Below are 18,735 nucleotides of genomic sequence, written 5' to 3'. Positions count from 1 at the left end.
CTGAAAAAGAAAAATGGAGCTGGAGGAATCAGGCTCCTGGACTTCAGACTGGACTACAAAGCAACAGTCATCAAAACCATATGGTACTGGCACAAAGACAGAAATAGAGATCAGTGGAACAGGATAGAAAGCCTAGAATTAAACCCATGCACCTACAGCCAACTATTCCATGACAAAGGAGGCAAGAATAGACAATGGAGAAAAGACAGCTTGTTCAATAAGTGGTACTGGGAAAACTGGACAGCCACATGGAGAAAGAATGAAATTAGAACACTCCCTAACACCATACACAAAAATAAACTCAACATGGATTAAAGACCTAGATATAAGACCAGACACTATAAAATTCTTAGAGGAAAACATAGGCCAAACACTGTCATAAATGACAGCAACATCTTCTCAGATCCACCTCTTAGAGTAATGACAGTAAAAACAAAAGTAAACAAATGGGACCTAATCAAACTTAAAAAGTTTCTGTGCAGCAAAGGAAACCCTAAACAAAACGAAAAGACAACCCACAGAATGGGAGAAAATCTTTGCGAATGAATCAACTGACAAAGGATTAATCTCCAAAATTTATAAATGCCTTCTGCAGCTCCATACCAAAAAAAACAAACAACTCCATCAAAAAACGGGCAGAAAATCTAAACAGACGATTCTCCAAAGAAGACATACAGATGGCAAAAAAAACACATGAAAAGATGTTCAACATCACTAACTATTAGAGAAATGCAAATCAAAACCACTATGAGGTACCACCTTACACCAGTCAGAATGGCCATCATCAAAAAGTCTACAAACAGTAAGTGCTGGAGAGGGTGCAGGAAAAAGGAACCCTACTACACTGTTGGTGCGAATGTAAATTGGTGCAACCACTGTGGAAAGCAGTATGGAGATTCCTCAGAAAACTAAAAATAGAACTACCATTTTATCCAGCAATCCCACTCTGGGAATCCATACAGAGAAAACCACGACTTGAAAAGACACATGTATTCCAATGTTCATTACAGCACTATGCAATAGCCAAGACATGGAAACAACCTAAATGTCCACCAACAGAGGAGTGGATCAAGAAGTATGGTACCTATACATAATGGAATATTACTCAGCCATTAAAAGGAAAGAAATAATGGCATTTGCAGCAACATGGATGGACCTAAAAATCATCATACTAAGTGAAGTCAGGCAGACAATGAGACACCAACATCAAATGCTATCACTTATATGTGGAATCTAAAAAAAGGACACAATGAAGTTCTTTGCACAACAGATACTGAGTCACAGATTTTCAAAAACATATGATTTCCAGATGAGACAGGGTGGGGAGGTCGGGGGATGCACTGAGGGTTTGGGGTGGAAATGCTATAAAATTTGATTGTGATGATTGTTGTACACCTATAAATGTAATAAAATTCATTAATAAAAAATTTAAAAATTAAAAAATAAAGTTCATATGGAACATTCTCCAGGATAAGTCACATTAGCCATAAAACAAGTCTCACAAGTTTAAGAAAACTGAAAACAAGCATCTTTTTCCACGACAACGGTATGAAACTTGAAATCAATCATAGGAAGAAAAGTGGAAAAAAATACAAATACATGGAGACTAAACAAGATGCTACTAAAAAAGCCCAAACAAAACACATTGAACGAAAGAGAGGAAATCAGAAAATACTGTAAGACAGTGAAAATAAAAACACAATTTTACATGGACTCAGCAAAAGCAGTCTGAAGAGGGAAGCTATTTACAGCAATAAAGGCCTACCTCAAGAAACAGGAGGGAGTTTCCTTGTGGTGCAGTGGGTTAAGGATCAGGCATTGTCACTGCAGTGGCTGGGGTTTGATCCCTGGCCTGTGAACTTCCACATGCCGTGGGTGTGGGAAAAAAAAATAGAAAAAAGAAACAGGAAGAAATCTCAAAAAAAAAAAAAAAACAAACAAACCCAAAACCCTGTAACCTACCATCTAAAGGAGTTGGAAAAAGAACAAAGCCCAAAGTCAACAGAAGGTAGGAAATAATAATTGCCAGAGCAGAGATAAATAAAAGAGACTATCAGAAAGAAAAAACAAAAAAAAATCCTACCTGGAATTGCACCAAAAAAAAAAAAAAGAAAGAAATATTTAGGAATAAATTTAACCAATGAGCTGAAAGACTTATACTCTGAAAACTCTAAGACACTAATGAAGGAAAATGAAGACTACAAATAAATGAGGAGATATCCTCTGTTCATGGATTAGAAAAATTAATATTGTTAAAATGTCCATACTACCAAAAACAATCTACAGACTTAATGCAATCTCTATCAAAATGACCATGACATTTTTCAAAGACCTAGAACAAATAACCCTAGCAATCTTGAGAAAAAAACATCAAAGCTGGAGGGATCACACTCCCTGACTTGACTGTATACTACAAAGCTATAATAATCAAAATAGTATGGTACTGGCACAAAAACATACTTGTAGATCAATGGAAGAGAAGAGAGAACCCAGAAATAAACCCACACAGCTATGGTCAATTAATCTACGACAAAGGAGGCAAGAACATACAATGGAGGAAAGACTGTCTCTTAAATACATTAGTAGTGCTGGAAAGTTTGGAAGATATATGTAAAATAATGAAATTAGACCATTTTCTCACACCATATAAAAAATAAACTCAAAATGGACTAAAGACCTAAATTTAAGACTAGAAACCATAAAACCACTACAGAAGAATATAGGCAGTATGCTCTGACAAAGGTCTTGGCAATATTTTTTGGATTGGTCCCCTCAGACAAGGGAAACAAGTAAAAATAAACAGGATCTAATTAAAACTAAAAGCTTTTGCACAGCAAAGGAAACTGTTGATGAGACAAAAGGCAACTTACTGAATGGGAGAAAATATTTCCAAATGATATATCTAATAAGAGGTTAATATCCAGGATATGTAAAGAGCTCATACAATTCAGTATCAAAAAAACAAACAACCCAATCAAAAAGTTAATAGGGAACCTGAATAGGCATTTTTCTAAAGAACACATGCAGATGGCCACCAGACCATATGAAGACACATCACATCATCAGGGAAATGCAAATCAAACTACAGTAAGCTATCACCTCACACCTGTCAGAATGACTATCATCAAGAAGAAAACAAGTAACAAGTGCTGGCAAGGAGAAGGGAACACTGGAACCCTGTTGGTAGGGATGTCAACTGGTATAACAACCGTGAAAAACACCATGGAGTGTCCTCAAAAAATTAAAAATAGAACTACCATAGATCCAGAAATTCCACTGCTGGGTATATATCTGAAAAAACCATAAAATACCCTGGGATTCACTGCGGCATTATTTACAAGGGCCAAGATATGGATGCAATCTAAGTGTCCAACTAGAGATGAGTGGATAAAGAAGATGTGGCAGAGTTCCCATCACAGTACAGCGGTTAACAAACCCGACTAGTATCCATGAGGATGCAGGTTCAATCCCTGGCCTTGCTCAGTTGGGTTAAGGATCTGGTGAGCTGTGGTATAGGCCACAGACACAGCTTGGATCCTGTGTTGCTGTGACTATGATGTAGGCTGGCAGCTACAGTTCCATTTAGACCCCTAGCCTGGGGACTTCCACATGCCACAAGCGTGGCCTAAAAAGACAACAACAACAAAAAAACCAGATATGGCATGTATATATAACAAAATATAATTCAGGCATAAAAAAGAATGAAATTTTGCCATTTCCAACAACATGGCAATTATTACACTTTGTAAAATAAGAGAAAAACAAATACCATGTTCCCACTTATATGTGGAATCTGAAAAATAAAAATGAACAAATACAACAAAACAGAAATAGACTCACAGATACAGAGAACAAATTAGTGGCTACCAGTGGGGAAAGGGATGGGGAGAGAGGCAAGATAGGGGAAGGGGATAAGGAGGTACAAAGTACTAGGTATAAAACCAGTTAGTTATAAGGATGTAATGGACAGCATAGGGACTATAGCCAATACTTCATAATAATGTTACATGGAGTATAGTCCAATATCAAACATCAAACCACCATGAACCACACCTGAACCAATACTACAAATCAACCATAATTTTTTTTAAAGGCCATTTTCCAGGACTCTCCAAGATCTAGAGCCCGCTGTATCCCCCAGTTGTGAATCTGCAGATTCAACCAATCTCTGGTAGAACTTTGGTTGAATCTGCAGAAGTACAACCCCCAGACATGGAGGGCTGACTGTACTACACTGTTACATTAAGGACCCAAGCGTCTGCAGATCTTAGTATATGCAGGGGTCCTAGAACCAACTCCCTGCGAGGGACAACTGTATGTCTCACCAACCTCCTTGACCTCTTGCTGGTTATCTCAGCAGGGCATGGATTAACCACTGAGGCTTGCTTAGCCTGCTGCTGATTTAATTAAAAAAAAAAAAAAAAAAAAAAAGAACACCTGCTTAGAACTGCTGGCAGCACATCAAAGCACTAAGAGTAAAATAAACTCTTTAGTTTGGTCTCCAAAGTAAGAGTCCTGCCCCTCTCCCATTTTAATTCCTACCACTTGCCTCCTAGTGCACCATATGCTGCCAGCCAGCCAAGCTCATTTCCTCCTAAGAGCCTTTTAACTTTGTGATTCATCTTCCCCGAGAACTTCCTAGGAAAGACTCCTTCGGGATGGTCAGTAATTGGCTCAAAGGGCCACATCCTCACACCAGCCTTTTTCAACCACTGATGCCGACTCAGCTGCTTCTTTCCCGTCCCTTTGTCAGTTTTATTACAACAACCTGTTCTGCCTTCTTCACCCTCTCATCACCATACAAATCTACTTGTAAACTTATTTGTCCTACCTACCCTTCCCCATAGAGTAAAAGCATCATGAGAGCAGGAACCTTGCCTGTCATGTTCAATACTGTAACTCCAGGGCCTAGAATGGTGCCCAAAAATCACAGGTGCTCAGTATCTGCTGAAGGAGTTGATGAACTACACCGATGAAGGCACTGACACTGAGATTAAATATGAAGGAACTAGTTACCCCCCCCCCAAAAAAAAACATAATGTTGAAGAGTATTTTCTTTGTCCCCAGCTGTGGGAAGCATCCAAGTGTCACCTTCATTTGCAGGCACTGAGGTGGTGTTAAAACCCACGCTAGGAGTTCCCGTCGTGGCTCAGTGGTTAACGAATCCGACTAGGAACCATGAGGTTGCGGGTTCGATCCCTGGCCTTGATCATGGGTTAAGGATCCGGTGTTGCCATGAGCTGTGGTGTAGGTCGCAGATGTGGCTCGGATCCCGTGTTGCTGTGGCTCTAGCGTAGCCGGCAGCTACAGCTCTGATTAGACCCCTAGCCTGGGAACCTCCATATGCCGTGGGAGTGGCCCCAGAAAAGGCAAAAAGACAAAAACAAAACCAAAACAAAATAAAAAAAAAACCCACACTATGGTGCTGTCAGAAACTACACTAACGAGGGAGTTCCCGTCGTGGCGCAGTGGTTAACGAATCCGACTAGGAACCATGAGGTTGCGGGTTCGGTCCCTGCACCTTGCTCAGTGGGTTAACGATCCGGCATTGCTGTGAGCTGTGGTGTAGGTTGCAGACGCGGCTCAGTCCCCACGTTGCTGTGGCTCTGGCATAGGCCGGTGGCTATGGCTCCGATTCGACCCCTAGCCTGGGAACCTCCATATGCCGCAGGGGCGGCCCAAGAAATAGCAAAAAGACAAAAAAACAAAACAACAAAAAAAAAAAAACCAAAAACAAAGAAACTACACTGACGAGTCACCAAATCAGTGTCAGCTGCATCCAAAACCACAACCAAACTGCTCCTCTATACAAACACAGCAAAGATGCTAACTCTTCCCAGAAGCTGCCTCAGAAACTTATGCTAGCTGCACTGGCTCATAATTTTCGTGAGGCTTAAGTAATCCCCTACCTATGTTCAGGCTGAGTTGATATGAGCTGGCCCATCTGATTACCTCACACAGACCATGCCAGGAGATTCACATGCTCTCAGGAAAAACTCACCACCACCCCACAAGTCAAACATGAGGTTCAGAGAGATGAAATTAATTTGCCCAAGCTAATTTATGCAAGCCCATATAACTATTAAGCACTGGCACTATGCCAAGCTGGTGACAAGGTGAAGTGTTTAGATGGGGGAATGCTACTCAGGCAGGTGGCATTTCCAAAACCTCCTCAATTAGAAAAAATTTTTGAAATTGCCATGTATTCCAAATACATTCCCTGATTAGAATGACAAGCTCCTTTACCAGCTGTTTACTAAAATAGTACCTATCCCTAAAGCTGCAGGTTAAACATTCATTTCCCAGCTCTCCTAATTACTCCTTCACCAGCCACAAAGCCTCCTACCATCTTCCATGATACCACTGTCCTGGATAAATTTTTTTGTAAATGTCAACACTACCATACCCTAAGCTCCTCCAAGAAAGCTCTAAGTCCCATGTCTCCCAGTTTGTGTGCAGCACACGTTAGGTACTGACACATTAGGAATGTTTATTTTATGACTAAGTGAATAAAACGGAACTCACAGTATTAATTGTGAGATGAATCACTTTTTAAGTTTATAAATGGTTACTGTTTTACTATTTCCTAATGGACGATGGCCTTATAATACGTACAGAATCACAGAATTATTGAATCTAGTGTCACAGGAGACCTTGCTGGTGACTTAGTTTAACTGTCTACCCAGTTATATCAGGAACCCCAGAAATCCCTTCTACAGCATACATGTATTATGCAATGACAAACTATTTATCAAGCATTTGGTATATGCAGGGAAGGGGAAAAGAACAAGATAAGAAAATTAAGATGTTTTTATAACTTTCAATTCTGGTAAGAGAGAGCAAACAGGAAGCAAATAAATTAACAAGGTCATTACAGATGTGACAGAAGCTGTGATAAGGTGCACCTGAAAAGACCATCTTAGGACATTCAAGGAATACCTGGATTGAGACCAGGAGGAAGAGAAGTCAGCTACAGCAAAGCCATGGAAAAATATTCTAGGCAGAGGCTCAGGTGAGGAATCACATGGTGTGTGTGAGGAGGCCAAGAAGGAAGGTACCTGGCAAAGAAGACTAGGAAGAGACAACAGGAGAGGCAGCAGCAGCCAGATCATACAGGGTCTTGTAGGCCAAGGTGAGGAATCTGGAGGCTGTTATGCCAATGGGAAGACACAGAGAGTCTGAAGTGGGAGCATGGCAAAATCAGATTTTTTTTTTTTTTAAGGTACTTTGCGCTGCAGCACAGAAAACTCCTCCAGGGGGATGAAAAGAAGTAGGGAGACCCGTAGAGAGGCAACTGCAGTCGTTCAACTGAAAAGTGATGGTGGTTTCGACAGGGTATGTGGCCATGGAAACAGAGAAGTGGAGAGATTTGAGATATGGTTTTGAGGTTAAACTGATAGGATTTGCTTTCTGAAGGACTGGATGTGTGTTGGAGGGAAAAGGAGTTTGTTTTAACAAGTGATGAAGGGGTCAAAGACTGAGATGGGGTAAAAGTAAGAAAGGGATAGGTTTAAAGGGGAAATCAAGTGTTTTGCTTTGCGCATGACAAATATAAGCAGCCTACTCGATATGCACGTTGTCAGGTGGGATCCAAATCTGGGACTCTCCACACACCACAGCACTCTAAGTCTTGGTCCCTTCGTCTCGTGGCGACACAACATAATAGCAGTACCTTTCACATATTCAGCCCCCTGCTTCCGCCTGCATCCTGGGGGCGAAAAGGAGCAGAAAGAGGCTACGCAGAGGAGCTCGCGGTAGGCTGGGCTCTAGCGGAACGTCTCAGGGCGCATCACCTCTGGCCAGGAGAGCAAAGGCGCAGGGCCGCCGGGGAGCACCTGGGCAAGTGCACACCCCCAGCCTCCCTAGGCCTCCGGAACACCGCCCCCCAGCGCAGGTGGGAGGGAGGATGCCTCGCTCACACCTCCAGGAAGCCGGCCTCCTGCTACCCCCACCCAAACCTCTTCCACCCTCCCTACCAACCCCAACTCAGCCTGGCTCATACCCGCCTCCTTCTCCTCGCGCCGGGCTTTGCCCTCGCCCTTGGCCTTCTGGCCGCGCAGTTTGCGCCCCCGCGGCGCCCTGCCCGCCGAGCGCTTTGGAGCCATCTCTGCCCGGGCAAGACTCGCCTAGAGCGTGACGCACCGCGTCTCCGCGGGACGCAGCTCGCGCGCGGCCCCGCCCCCAGGCGGTGCAGGGCCTGGTCACGCCCCCTCCGGTAGATTCCCGCCTGCGCCCAGGCTGAAGCTCCGCCCCAGCCTCAAAGGGACCAATGCAAGCTGCAGGAAGCAAGAAGCTGTAAAACCAACCTCTTTCTACTTCCAGTGCATAGAGTCCTCACGTTTCCGGAGACTGGGGTGGGCATAGGGAGCAGCTCTCGTGCCCTCGCGAGAGGACGGAAAGGGCGCAGGGTTTGAAACATGGCGGACGACGTGGACCAGGTGAGTATCTTCTGAAGAGTTCGCTCTGGGGCGGCTTCTCCCTGTCCAGGCCAGGGTGTGCCCAGCTTTGTTTTCCCCAAGCTCAGGGTTGCTTTTCCCAAACTCACGAGAAAGTGGCCTGTCACGCCGCCTCTTTCTGGGTCATCACGGCCTTAACCTGCCTCTTGGTTAACCGCGCCCCCTCCGAATTTTGCCTCAGGCCCTGAGACCTTTGTTGTTCAAAACCCTCCTGAAAATTAGTTATTCCTCACTCTTCTCACTTCCTTTCTCTTGAGTCTCACGTTGATTTGTAGAATGAGAACCATTATCCTTGCCTGCCTCACGGAGCTCTCGGGATTCTGATAGAAAGGCTAATAAAACATTTAGTGGGTTATTGTCATTACTGAGCGCAACAATGATTACAGGGTCTACAAACAGCTAGTGAGCATCACCTTTGTATAGTTAGAAACCTTTCTAAATACCAGGGACATCGGCATTGACTTGGGAGATACCTGCCCAACTTGGGGCTTATATTCGAGGGAGCACAGATAACAAGTAAACATAAATATGCGAAACATATGGAAACTGTGATGTGGTAGGCAGGAGACAGGGAGCTGGTATTTAGAATAACTGATGGTCCTTCAGGCTTTCTCACCTGCTGTCCCGTCTTCTCCAAATGCTCTTCTTCAGATGTTTTTGTGGATTAGGCCTCAGCTTCAGCTGTTTACTGAAATCTCACCTCATATCAAAGAATAGGTCTCTGGCCACCTGCATAAAATAGCACTCTCCCAGTCTGCCTTATTTTTCCTCATAGCATGTTCTTTGTTCATATTGAGTATATGGTTCCTTGTTTAATGTCTGTCTCCCCCAGCTAGAATGTGAGTCCCTTGAGAGCAAGAGTCTTGTTTTGTTCACTATTCTGGGTTTAGAACAGTGCTGGAAACACTCAACAAATATTCATTGAGTGAATGAATTGGATGGTCTGGGAGGCCTTTTGAAAAGGCAGTACTTAAAGCTACAGGATAAAAAGGATGGACAGTGGGAGGTAGGTCTCTGTCATGTATATATTCTTACAGTATTATGATTACTTACTTATATGCCTTTCTCCACTAGAATGAACTCCTTGAGGGTAGGGACTGACTCCTGTATCACTGATCTAGTAACTGGCTAGCTGGTCTTTAACAAACATCTGTTGATCTGGAGATGGAAGCAGTTGAGGTCAGGATTTCCTTTCTCTTTTTTGCATCTAGCCCTTTAAGGCTATAGAGACTGTAACATTCAGTCACCTTCCTCCAATGACCCTATGTAATCCCCGAAGCAGCTCTCCTTAAATAATCTTATCAACTCACCCTTCCCTTCAACCATCCCTTCCACATGGACCCCAGTCATCCTAGCCATCTTCATGAAGGGAAGATTGTGGCTTCCTCATTTTGTAAACAAGGAAACAGAATTAGAGATGGTTTTTAAACCCAGTTTATGAATGTCAAAGTCAGGGGTTGAACCCACACTGCCTGACTCCAAAGCCAGTGCTTTCAACCAGTATTTTTCTATACTGCCTGCTAAATATAATCATCTTACTGGCCAGATGGCACCCTGAACTCAGCCTCTCCTGCACTGCACTCATAATCTTTCCTCAAACATTCATCTCCACTTAGTATGTGGTAGTCATTAAGTGTATGTTCTTCCAATTGCTAAATGATAACATGAAAGAAAGATGAAGACCCTGAGACAGTAACTCCCTATACCCTGAAATGGGGTCAGACAGTTTGGATTTTGAGAGAAGAGAGTGCAGTCATGATTATTTTGTTGTACAGCTCCTTTCTGTGTAGGTATGTTTCAGCCCTCATTTATCCAGCACTTAATATACGCTAGGCACTGTTCTAAGCCTTCATATATGTATTTTAAGCCTCACAACAGTAGTATTAGGTAGGCATTCCTGTTACACACATTTTAAAAATTAGTAGACTGAGGCATAGAGGGGTTAACTAACTTGCTCACAGTCACACAGGGCACTGCTGGTTCAGAAACTTCACTCTCTAGAACTGTATTACTAAGCCTGTTTCTTTTATCAGCAACAAACTACCAACACTGTAGAAGAGCCCCTGGATCTCATCAGACTCAGCCTGGATGAGCGAATCTATGTGAAAATGAGAAATGACAGAGAGCTTCGAGGCAGGTTACATGTGAGTAAATTTATTAAATCACCTTGAAATTAGATTATTTCCTCAATGTTGCTCCCTAACCCCACCCCTTGGAAATGTAAAAACTGTCCACTGTGAAAGAGTGTTTTGAATAGATGAGGAGGTGGAAAGTCACCTGTATTTCTAAACACCAAATGAACTGTACTTTATTCATATGTTTAACACATTTTTCTCTTAATGGAAATATGTCTACTAGAGAACATTTTCATTTCTTTCATTTTTTCCTTTCTGTTTATTTGTAAATAAGATTTATTTGTTCTCCATTCTTATTTAAATGTTCTTTAAATTACTGACATGCATATAAATTTGCGTTTTCTTGTGAAAAATTTTACACAGGAATACGTAGAGTAAAAGGTGAAATCCTATTTCTTCTATTGGGTCTATAGTCTTTCAGATCTTTTCTGTATATTTACACAGAACAGATATACATGAATATGTGTCTATATGTATATATTTACACTGTATACACCCTCTCTAAAAAATGAATGGGATCATGCTATACTTTTGAGTTCTGAATGTCTGAGTTGCAGTACTTGTTGATCGAGCCCACATGTGCCAAACAGCTAGTTCTGGCGGGGCTGCAGTGTTGCTTACTTTCCTTTGCAGTGTTTAGGGCAGGGAGGGTTGAATGACAGTGTCTTGTGCCTTTAGGAGATTTCGGTGCCATCATCTCAGCAGTTAAACAGAGAATTTTATTTCCTTTGTGGTATATTTCTTGTCACTCTGTTATAGGTGGAATTGAAAGAAATGTACTGAAAAGTGATGAACTAGCTTTTTTCAAAATGAAATTCCATGACATATTTATGTGACTGCCTTAGATAACAAATAGGGTGGACACTTTAAAAGTAACTTCAAGATATTTTGAGTGAATTCATTTTTGACCATAAACAGTTTTATATTTGCATCAAATCAGTTATCATTGGAAATGATCTTCAAAGAAACATTGTATTGTAGCACAGCAGGATTATATGCATTATAAGTTTGTGCTTTAAGTACTATGTGTTACTCGTAATTGAGCCATTTGTATATTGTAGGCCCTGTTCATTATCTCCTAATTTGCTTATTAAATTTTTGGTCCCTTGCCGTCCCACTTCAGGCGTATGATCAGCACTTAAATATGATATTGGGAGATGTGGAAGAAACTGTGACAACTATAGAAATTGATGAAGAAACATATGAAGAGATATATAAAGTAAGTCATGCACTTCTATTCATGGCTTTTTAAATGTCAATTGTTCTCAGAAGCCAAAAGCTTAACACCCGTTAAGCTGTTGTGTTTTGATGCCTATTCATGGACTCAGTATAGTCATTAAGAGCAAAGGTTTTGGGGTCCAACAGATCTGGTTTCCTGTGCTGGCTCAGTCACTTTCTATTTGGGGTACATTGGGCGGGGGGGGGGGGTACCTTTGCAGACTTCACTTCCTCATTGGTAAGCAGGAGTACTATGGTTTCTCTCATGGGGTTGCCAGGATTTGGTGAGATGTGCTGTGTAAGACACCTTTCCTAGTACATAATGGTAGTACTGGACAGTGTGGTTTTGTTTGATGTGGATTTGACCTATCAATACTTAACTAAAAACTAAAACTGAGAAATTTAAAAAATATTAATGAACTCCTTAAAAATATTGTTGACATAAGTAACATTTTTATGAATGATAACTTTTTTAAAATAAAATATTTAGGGAGAAGTGTTTTTGTTTTACATTTGCAAATCTCTTTAATGCTTGGCTTAATAGTTGACATCTGGGGAGTTCCCGTCGTGACACAGTGGTTAATGAATCCGACTAGGAACCATGAGTTTGTGGGTTCAATCCCTGCCCTTGTTCAGTGGGTTAAGGATCTGGCGTTGCCGTGAGCTGTGGTGTAGATCACAGATGTGGCTCGGATCCCATGTTGCTGTGGCTGTGGCATAGGCCAACGGCTACAGCTCCGATTAGACCCCTAGCCGGGGAACCTCCATATGCTGCAGGAGCGGCCCTAGAAAAGGCAGAAAGACCAAAAAAAAAAATAGTTGACATCTGGGAACTCAGATCTTTTTTTCTGCATTTAATCTGTTGTGATATGTTATGACTGAAGAAATGCTAACCCCACACAGACAGATAGTTGGAAAAGGGAGGAGTATTTTGTGTAGATACCTGTCTTTGATGCTACAGCCAAACTAAGTGAGTGGTAGTTTCTTAAAGGTAAGGTGTGGTGTGGAATCTGAGACTGTATAAGTGAACTTTTCATACTCTTTTTACATATAATTGGTCCACCTTGCACTTGGAATGGGTCTTTTACACATGCATGATTTTATAAGATCAAGCTCTGGTCATTTAGAAAATACTAGTTCACTGAATTATGCAGATCTTTCAAATACTGGAACATGTTATTATTCAGTATAAAAAAAGAAAACCACATTTGTTCATTCTTTGCTGTATTGGGAAGTTAGTCTGACCCTTCTAGGGCATTGTGGTCTAAAATGTAAACTCAGGTGGCAGGACTGCCTGGATTCACAGCTTGACCCCATTGTCTACCAGCTGTATAGTTATACCAGTTACCCACCTTGTCTGTGACTAAGTTTCCATGTCTGTGAGATGGGGCTGGTAATAAGACCGTCTTTATACAGTGCTTGAGGATTCATTGAAACGTTGCTTGAAAAGCCTTCAGATGGCAACAGACACATATTAAGTGTTCAGATGTAGCCTTTGTTCACGTTTGTAGCTATGCTTTGTTCTAGCTTTCCTCTTCTTTTCAGCCACTCTTGACTACTTAGCTATTTTTTTTTCTCGTTCTGAACATGAGATTTTTTTTTCTTTTTTTATGTTTTTTTTTTCTCCTCAGATGTGACTTAGTAACTACTGTTTGTTATGAGCCATTAGTCTGTAATAATAATCAGTACAGCTAAAAGCTTGAGGTCTGGGTTAACAGTTCAAATCCTGGCAGCTGATTAGTTATGTGACCTTGGACAAGTTCCTCAGGGACCTCCTCTATAATGCAATTAAATAATTGTGCTTTCCTCCTGGAATTATAATAGGATGCACTGAATTTGGTGTTTGTTAAGCTGGTGCTAAGTGATGATTGATGGCCATTATGATTAAGGATAAATCTATGTCTTCAGTTTCTTTTTTTTTCTTCCTATTTTTTGGCTGCCCCTCAGCATATGGAGCTCCCAGGCCAGGGATCAGATCTGAGCCATAGCCGTGACTTATGTTGCAGCTGCAGCAACACCAGATCCTTAACCTGTTATGTCGGGCCTGGAATTGAACCTGCATCTCAGTGCTCCCAAGACAGCACCGATTCCGTTGCGCCACAGCGGGAACTCCTCTATGTGTCCAATTTCTTTTCTGAGCTTCACTCTGCCATTTCCAGTATTCTTATTGAAAATATATCCACATTGATTGTTTTGTCAAACTCAATACCTCCAAAACTAAACTCCTGGTTCTTCATCTTCAAAATGAGGTCAATTCCATGTTTTTGTTATGATTCTCAGTTATTTAGAACATGTATCTCAATTTTATATAAAAACAAGTCAGCTGAAAACCTAGTAGCTTACAAGCACACACATTTATTAGCTCACAGTTTCTGTGGTCAGGTGTCCAGGCTCAGCTGGGTGCTCTGCTTCAAGGTCTCTCACAAGACTGCACAAGGGTTGAGGTCTCACCTGAAGGCTCAGCTAGGGGAAGATCTACCTCCCAGTTGACTTACATGGTTTTTGGCAGGATTCATGTCCTCCAGGGTATTTAGACTGAGAGCCTAGTTCTTGCTGCATGGGCCTCATCTGCCAGGTGGCTTGCATCGTCAGACCTAGCACGGTGAAAGTAACTGCCTTACATAACCTAATTGTGAGAGTGATGTCCCAAGAACTTTGTGGTGGTCTCTTTGCTAGAAGCCAGGCACCACCTTCACCTACACTCACAGGGTGGGGATCATGCCAGGGGGTGATATCAGGAAGCAGGGGTCATTGGGGTGGTTGAATTGAAACTACAGTTGAATTAACAGAGAACCATTTTGGATGTAGTGGTTTCCATATGGAGGTAAGGTTGGAACATTTTAGTTCAGAAATGTGACCACTGAGTGAGGGATTTGAGTAAAATATATCAGTTGGTTTGATTAACACTATCTCCTTCGCTGAACTTGCTGTGCTAAGGCTCAGATTGCCTTTTGCAGCTTGAAGGAAACCAGAAGGCAGACGTGGTATTTATTTCTCTGAGAGTGATGCTCAAGTGTGTTCCTTGAACCAGGACTTTGGGCAGCACCCTGGAGTGTGTTAGAAATGCAGGTTCATGGGCCACACCCTGACCTATTGAGTGAGGATCTGAGAGCATGGAGCCGGGGACAGCCTTCAAGCTGTTAAACAGGTGATCTTTGCAGGTTAAAGTTTGAGAACTGCTGTCCTGGGATAGTGTTATCTGTGAGGAATTGGATACATTCCTGGCTGACATCCTGAATTTATATGTATTACTTAAACTTGTGTGAGGGGTTGTCTTTTTTTGTTAGTTCCAGTACCCAATAAGCTCATAGAACATGGTTTCTACATTTTAAAGAAGTTATGAAAGCAGCTATTACTCATATCTTCTGCCTGGCACAGAGACAGTTCTCTATCAGGTCTACATGTGGTCACTTGTACAGCTTCTGTAAGCAGGAAAGGATGAATTACTTGTCATTAACCCCCCCATCACCATCAACACTGTAGCGGAGCAGAGACATGATACCCCCTTTCAGAAAAGGAAAGATGGGAACATGGAGTAGTTACTGGCCCTTTGCAGTGATGAATTCCCTGGGTAGGTGTGAGTGGTCCCTGTCCTGGTAGAGAAAAATCCCTTGTCCTGGGTGTTATTGGGACACACTTATACTAAAAAACAAAAATTCTTTTTCATGTATCTAGAATTCAAATTTAATTCGGTGACCTGTATTTTATTCATTAAATCTGGGGGCTATAGAATGTTCACAGAAACATCTCGATTGTGCTGGAAGACTCACATTGTCAAAGGCTTTTTTAGCCAGGCTGTGGTTTTTTTGGCAGTACAATTTCTTTAAAATCTTAGGACATCATATGGGAGTTCCCGTCATGGCGCAGTGGAAATGAATCCGACTAGGAACCATGAGGTTGCTGGTTTGATCCCTGGCCTCACTCAGTGGGTTAAGGATCTGGCGTTACCCTGAGCTGTGGTGTAAGCCGCAGTCGCAGCTCGGATCTGGCGTGGCAGTGGCTGTGGAGTAGGCCAGCAGCTACAGGCCCAATTAGACCCCTAGGCTGGGAACCTCCATATGCCTCAGGTGTGGCCCTAAACAAAAGGCAAAAAAAGGAAAGCTTAGGACATTATATGTTTCTGACCTTCCAGTCACTTCTTTTTGGTCCAATAACCTCAAAGTCCTTTTCTAGACGGAACATTAGGCGCCTTTATTTCTTTAGTTCCTCACCTCTATTCCTCTCCCCCAAATTACTGCTGACTGCCCTGGGTCATTTGCTAAAGTAAATTTGGGTGGAAAGGCAACACCCTTAATCTGATCTTCCCTTCAGTGCTGAGCTTGTTTAACCTGAGAAGTTTGCAGAACTGCTTTGTTCCTCAAAGCTTTTTTTCTTCCTTATCATCCACAGTTTGAGGTCTAAAAGCAGTGGGCTTTTCTGACCCTGTGAATTCTTCTTCTCATCTCTGCTCGAAAAGCAGCTAGTTCTCGCCTGAGCCCATGTCTTTCTCACAATTCCATGTCAAGTGCATCTGGTTCACAGCAGCAAAACTAACATTTGGCTTTTCCCAACCTCTTCCACCAGAATCTGTAGGTTTGGGATGTCTTTGGGCTACTTTCCAAGTCATTATAGGCAACGGTTTGGCCTAATGTTTGACCAGGGCATAAGAAGATTTAGACCTTCCATATCTGTTTCCTTACTGTCTAAGGCTTGTCTCCTAGGCTAACATGAAAGGTGTCCGTTGCACATGTGAGCACAGTAGCACATAGAAGCAACATGGGAAGGCTCAGTACAGCAGGGTTTTATCTCTGCCCAACTTGACAGTCCTCAGTGAGGTTTTAGGTCGGTGCAGAAGCTTTGTTCCAGGTGCTCTGCTATTCCCAGGGTTCTAAGCTGGTCCATAGTAGGGGGAGACCTAAGAGAGCATTCGAGGGAAGTTTCTGGGTCGGTCATCACTTCCCACTGCTTAAAACCGAGTGCATGGTACCATCTGGTTGGCAGGGAGCATGAGAAACGTAGTCTAGCTTTGTGCCAGGAAGAGGGCCAGCTATAGTCTCTGCCCCAGTCATGTTCCATGAAAATGAAGTTAATGGATGGTTCTTTGTGCTGCTGAGGTGAGTGATCAGGTTTTTTAATCAACTTGTGTTATCAATCTGTGTTCATTGTTTTCAAATTTCTCTCTGAAAAACTAAATAATACTACTACTACAAATTTGTATAAATGTGTTGTTTTTTTTTTTCCCTCTTTTAGTCAACAAAACGGAATATTCCAATGCTCTTTGTCCGGGGAGATGGCGTTGTGCTAGTTGCCCCACCGTTGAGAGTTGGCTGAAACAAAGAATTTATCCTGTGTGGAAATGGGAGATGTTGTGTGTTGCCTCTTTAAATGTAGAAGACACCCAAAAGAGAAACCTGCGTACATTTTGATATTAAGAAATAACCAAGAATTCTTCCACTCCTGAAATAAGTTGATTTGCAGATAACTCAGAAATTCTTGAGCTAAACAGCATTTTTATTTTTCTCTAACTCATCCAATAAATGTGATCACCAAGATGCAGAACTTTTTCAGGAGTTGATTTGCTCCATTGTTTTTCAGACAATTTCTGGGAGTGTTTTTTTTTTTTTTTTTTTTTTCCTTTAAATTAAATTTGACATTTCCTTTTTTGATTTTTAATGCAATGTCCTGTCTTGTGAATTCTTTCAAGTAAGCACATGTCTTCCACTCACTTTATTTGTACACTCCTGTGAGGCATCTGCTGTTTGCGGCCCCGAATTGGGTCCTGGGAACTATGGTTTAGTCTACATGCTTCCCTCCCTCAAGTCTAGAGAGGGGTTGTTTAGATCAGTAATTGCAGGACGGTGAGGTCAGTGGTGATGGTATTGTGTGTGTATGGGGTGCCGGTGGAGCACAGAGAAGAGCACCCAGATCAGAACGAACTGGGTGGGCAGCTCTGCTGGTAATGACAGCTCATTGGAAATGCTAGCTTTGTGGAAGATGAAGAAGCCTGGTGTCTGTTCCTTCTGCCTCGCCTTCAGTGGTTATTTACCTGGGTGGTTCGGCCTTGGTCTTATCTACCAGTGTTGCACATATTTTATAACTGCAAGAAATGGTTTTCACTCTTAGATCACAGACCGTTAATGACAAGAGGTCTCAAACAACATATCATAGTAGCACAAGAAAACAAAAATGGCTAAAAGCATAGCTGTTTATTTCTAGCTCCAGTCTGCACTTAATGCTTGGAAGGCAAAGGGGAAAGTATATGTATGTGTTGCAATCTAAAACTTTAAGACAAGGCTTAGAACCAGACATCTTCCACTAAGTAGGCTGTGCCATTTTGAAAAAGAAAATTTGATACGTGGATGTCTTATCTGTAAACATTCTGACCATGTGTTTCTTAATCCATCACGTAGCACCATGTTAATGCAAGCACAGTATTCTAAGCCATGTGCAAGAAGAATGCTTTCTGTGGACATGTAAAAAGGTTTCATTTTCATTATTTATTGTGCCTGTTCCTTCAAGTTAATGGAGAAGGGAAGAACAGGTGTGAGCAAGGTGATAGAGGCTTTATTTTGCCTGAGTGGCACCTCCACCACACCCATACTTGTCTTTACACTTTAGTAGCCCCAGGATGTAACTGGGTTGCCATTGAAAGAATGGGACCATGGTTCTGATGGTAGCAAGTGGCTGATCCTTTAATCACCCTTCTGAGTAGAACACTTGTCTAAGTGATGCTGCTGCTGATATACATTGTTGAGCAGAATGCACCAGGCCAAGCCTAAGGTATACCTATTCCTATTTAATCCCTGCAGCAGCTCTCTTGCAGGATGTTTCAAGAAGCTGAAACTCCATGAGCTTTCACTGCTAACCTGCGGGTCTGAGGTAGCCCCTCTGTGAGCATGTAGGTGGGGATGCAGTGCAGCCCTGGCTCCTGATGTCATCATAGCCAT

The 18,735-nt window shown here is 42.2% G+C and overlaps 2 protein-coding genes across 4 annotated transcripts in view; one reads left to right on the top strand and one right to left on the bottom strand.

The window, feature by feature from the left end:
- The window catches only part of XPC (XPC complex subunit, DNA damage recognition and repair factor), a 48,322-nt gene extending 40,187 nt beyond the window's left edge, over positions 1-8,135 (bottom strand). The window contains exons 1-2 of one of the 3 annotated variants that reach the window (XM_021069378.2): positions 8,003-8,135; positions 7,565-7,708 (exon numbers count right to left, since the gene is read on the bottom strand). In XM_021069378.2, the coding sequence (XP_020925037.1) occupies positions 7,565-7,708; positions 8,003-8,105 (247 nt within the window). In that variant the 5' untranslated portion in view covers positions 8,106-8,135. The remainder of the gene's footprint in view (positions 1-7,564; positions 7,709-8,002) is intronic. The other 2 variants (XM_013982006.3, XM_003132393.6) reach the window with 2 other exon arrangements.
- Positions 8,136-8,360: 225 nt separating this feature from the next.
- LSM3 (LSM3 homolog, U6 small nuclear RNA and mRNA degradation associated) lies at positions 8,361-17,248 on the top strand. Its single transcript, NM_001244928.1, has 4 exons — positions 8,361-8,438; positions 10,490-10,600; positions 11,715-11,810; positions 17,039-17,248. Exons 1-4 carry the CDS (start codon positions 8,418-8,420, stop codon positions 17,117-17,119), a joined length of 309 nt encoding a protein of 102 aa, NP_001231857.1. The 5' UTR covers positions 8,361-8,417; the 3' UTR covers positions 17,120-17,248.
- The last annotated feature ends 1,487 nt before the right edge of the window (positions 17,249-18,735 follow it).

Source organism: Sus scrofa, chromosome 13, assembly GCF_054392235.1.
Source record: "Sus scrofa isolate SSC_HxYL_T2T_F1_AM1 chromosome 13, Sscrofa_HxYL_maternal_Yorkshire_Landrace_v2.0, whole genome shotgun sequence".
NCBI classification, from domain to species: domain Eukaryota; kingdom Metazoa; phylum Chordata; class Mammalia; order Artiodactyla; family Suidae; genus Sus; species Sus scrofa.
Note: the sequence above shows the minus strand (reverse complement) of the source record. Positions and strands in the feature narration are given on the sequence as shown.

Coding starts and splice junctions, on each gene's coding strand:
- LSM3 (NM_001244928.1), top strand. CDS start 8,418: ATGGCGGACGACGTGGACCAG. Junction 8,439..10,489: donor TGGCGGACGACGTGGACCAG/GTGAGTATCTTC, acceptor TTCTTTTATCAG/CAACAAACTACCAACACTGT. Junction 11,811..17,038: donor CATATGAAGAGATATATAAA/GTAAGTCATGCA, acceptor TCCCTCTTTTAG/TCAACAAAACGGAATATTCC.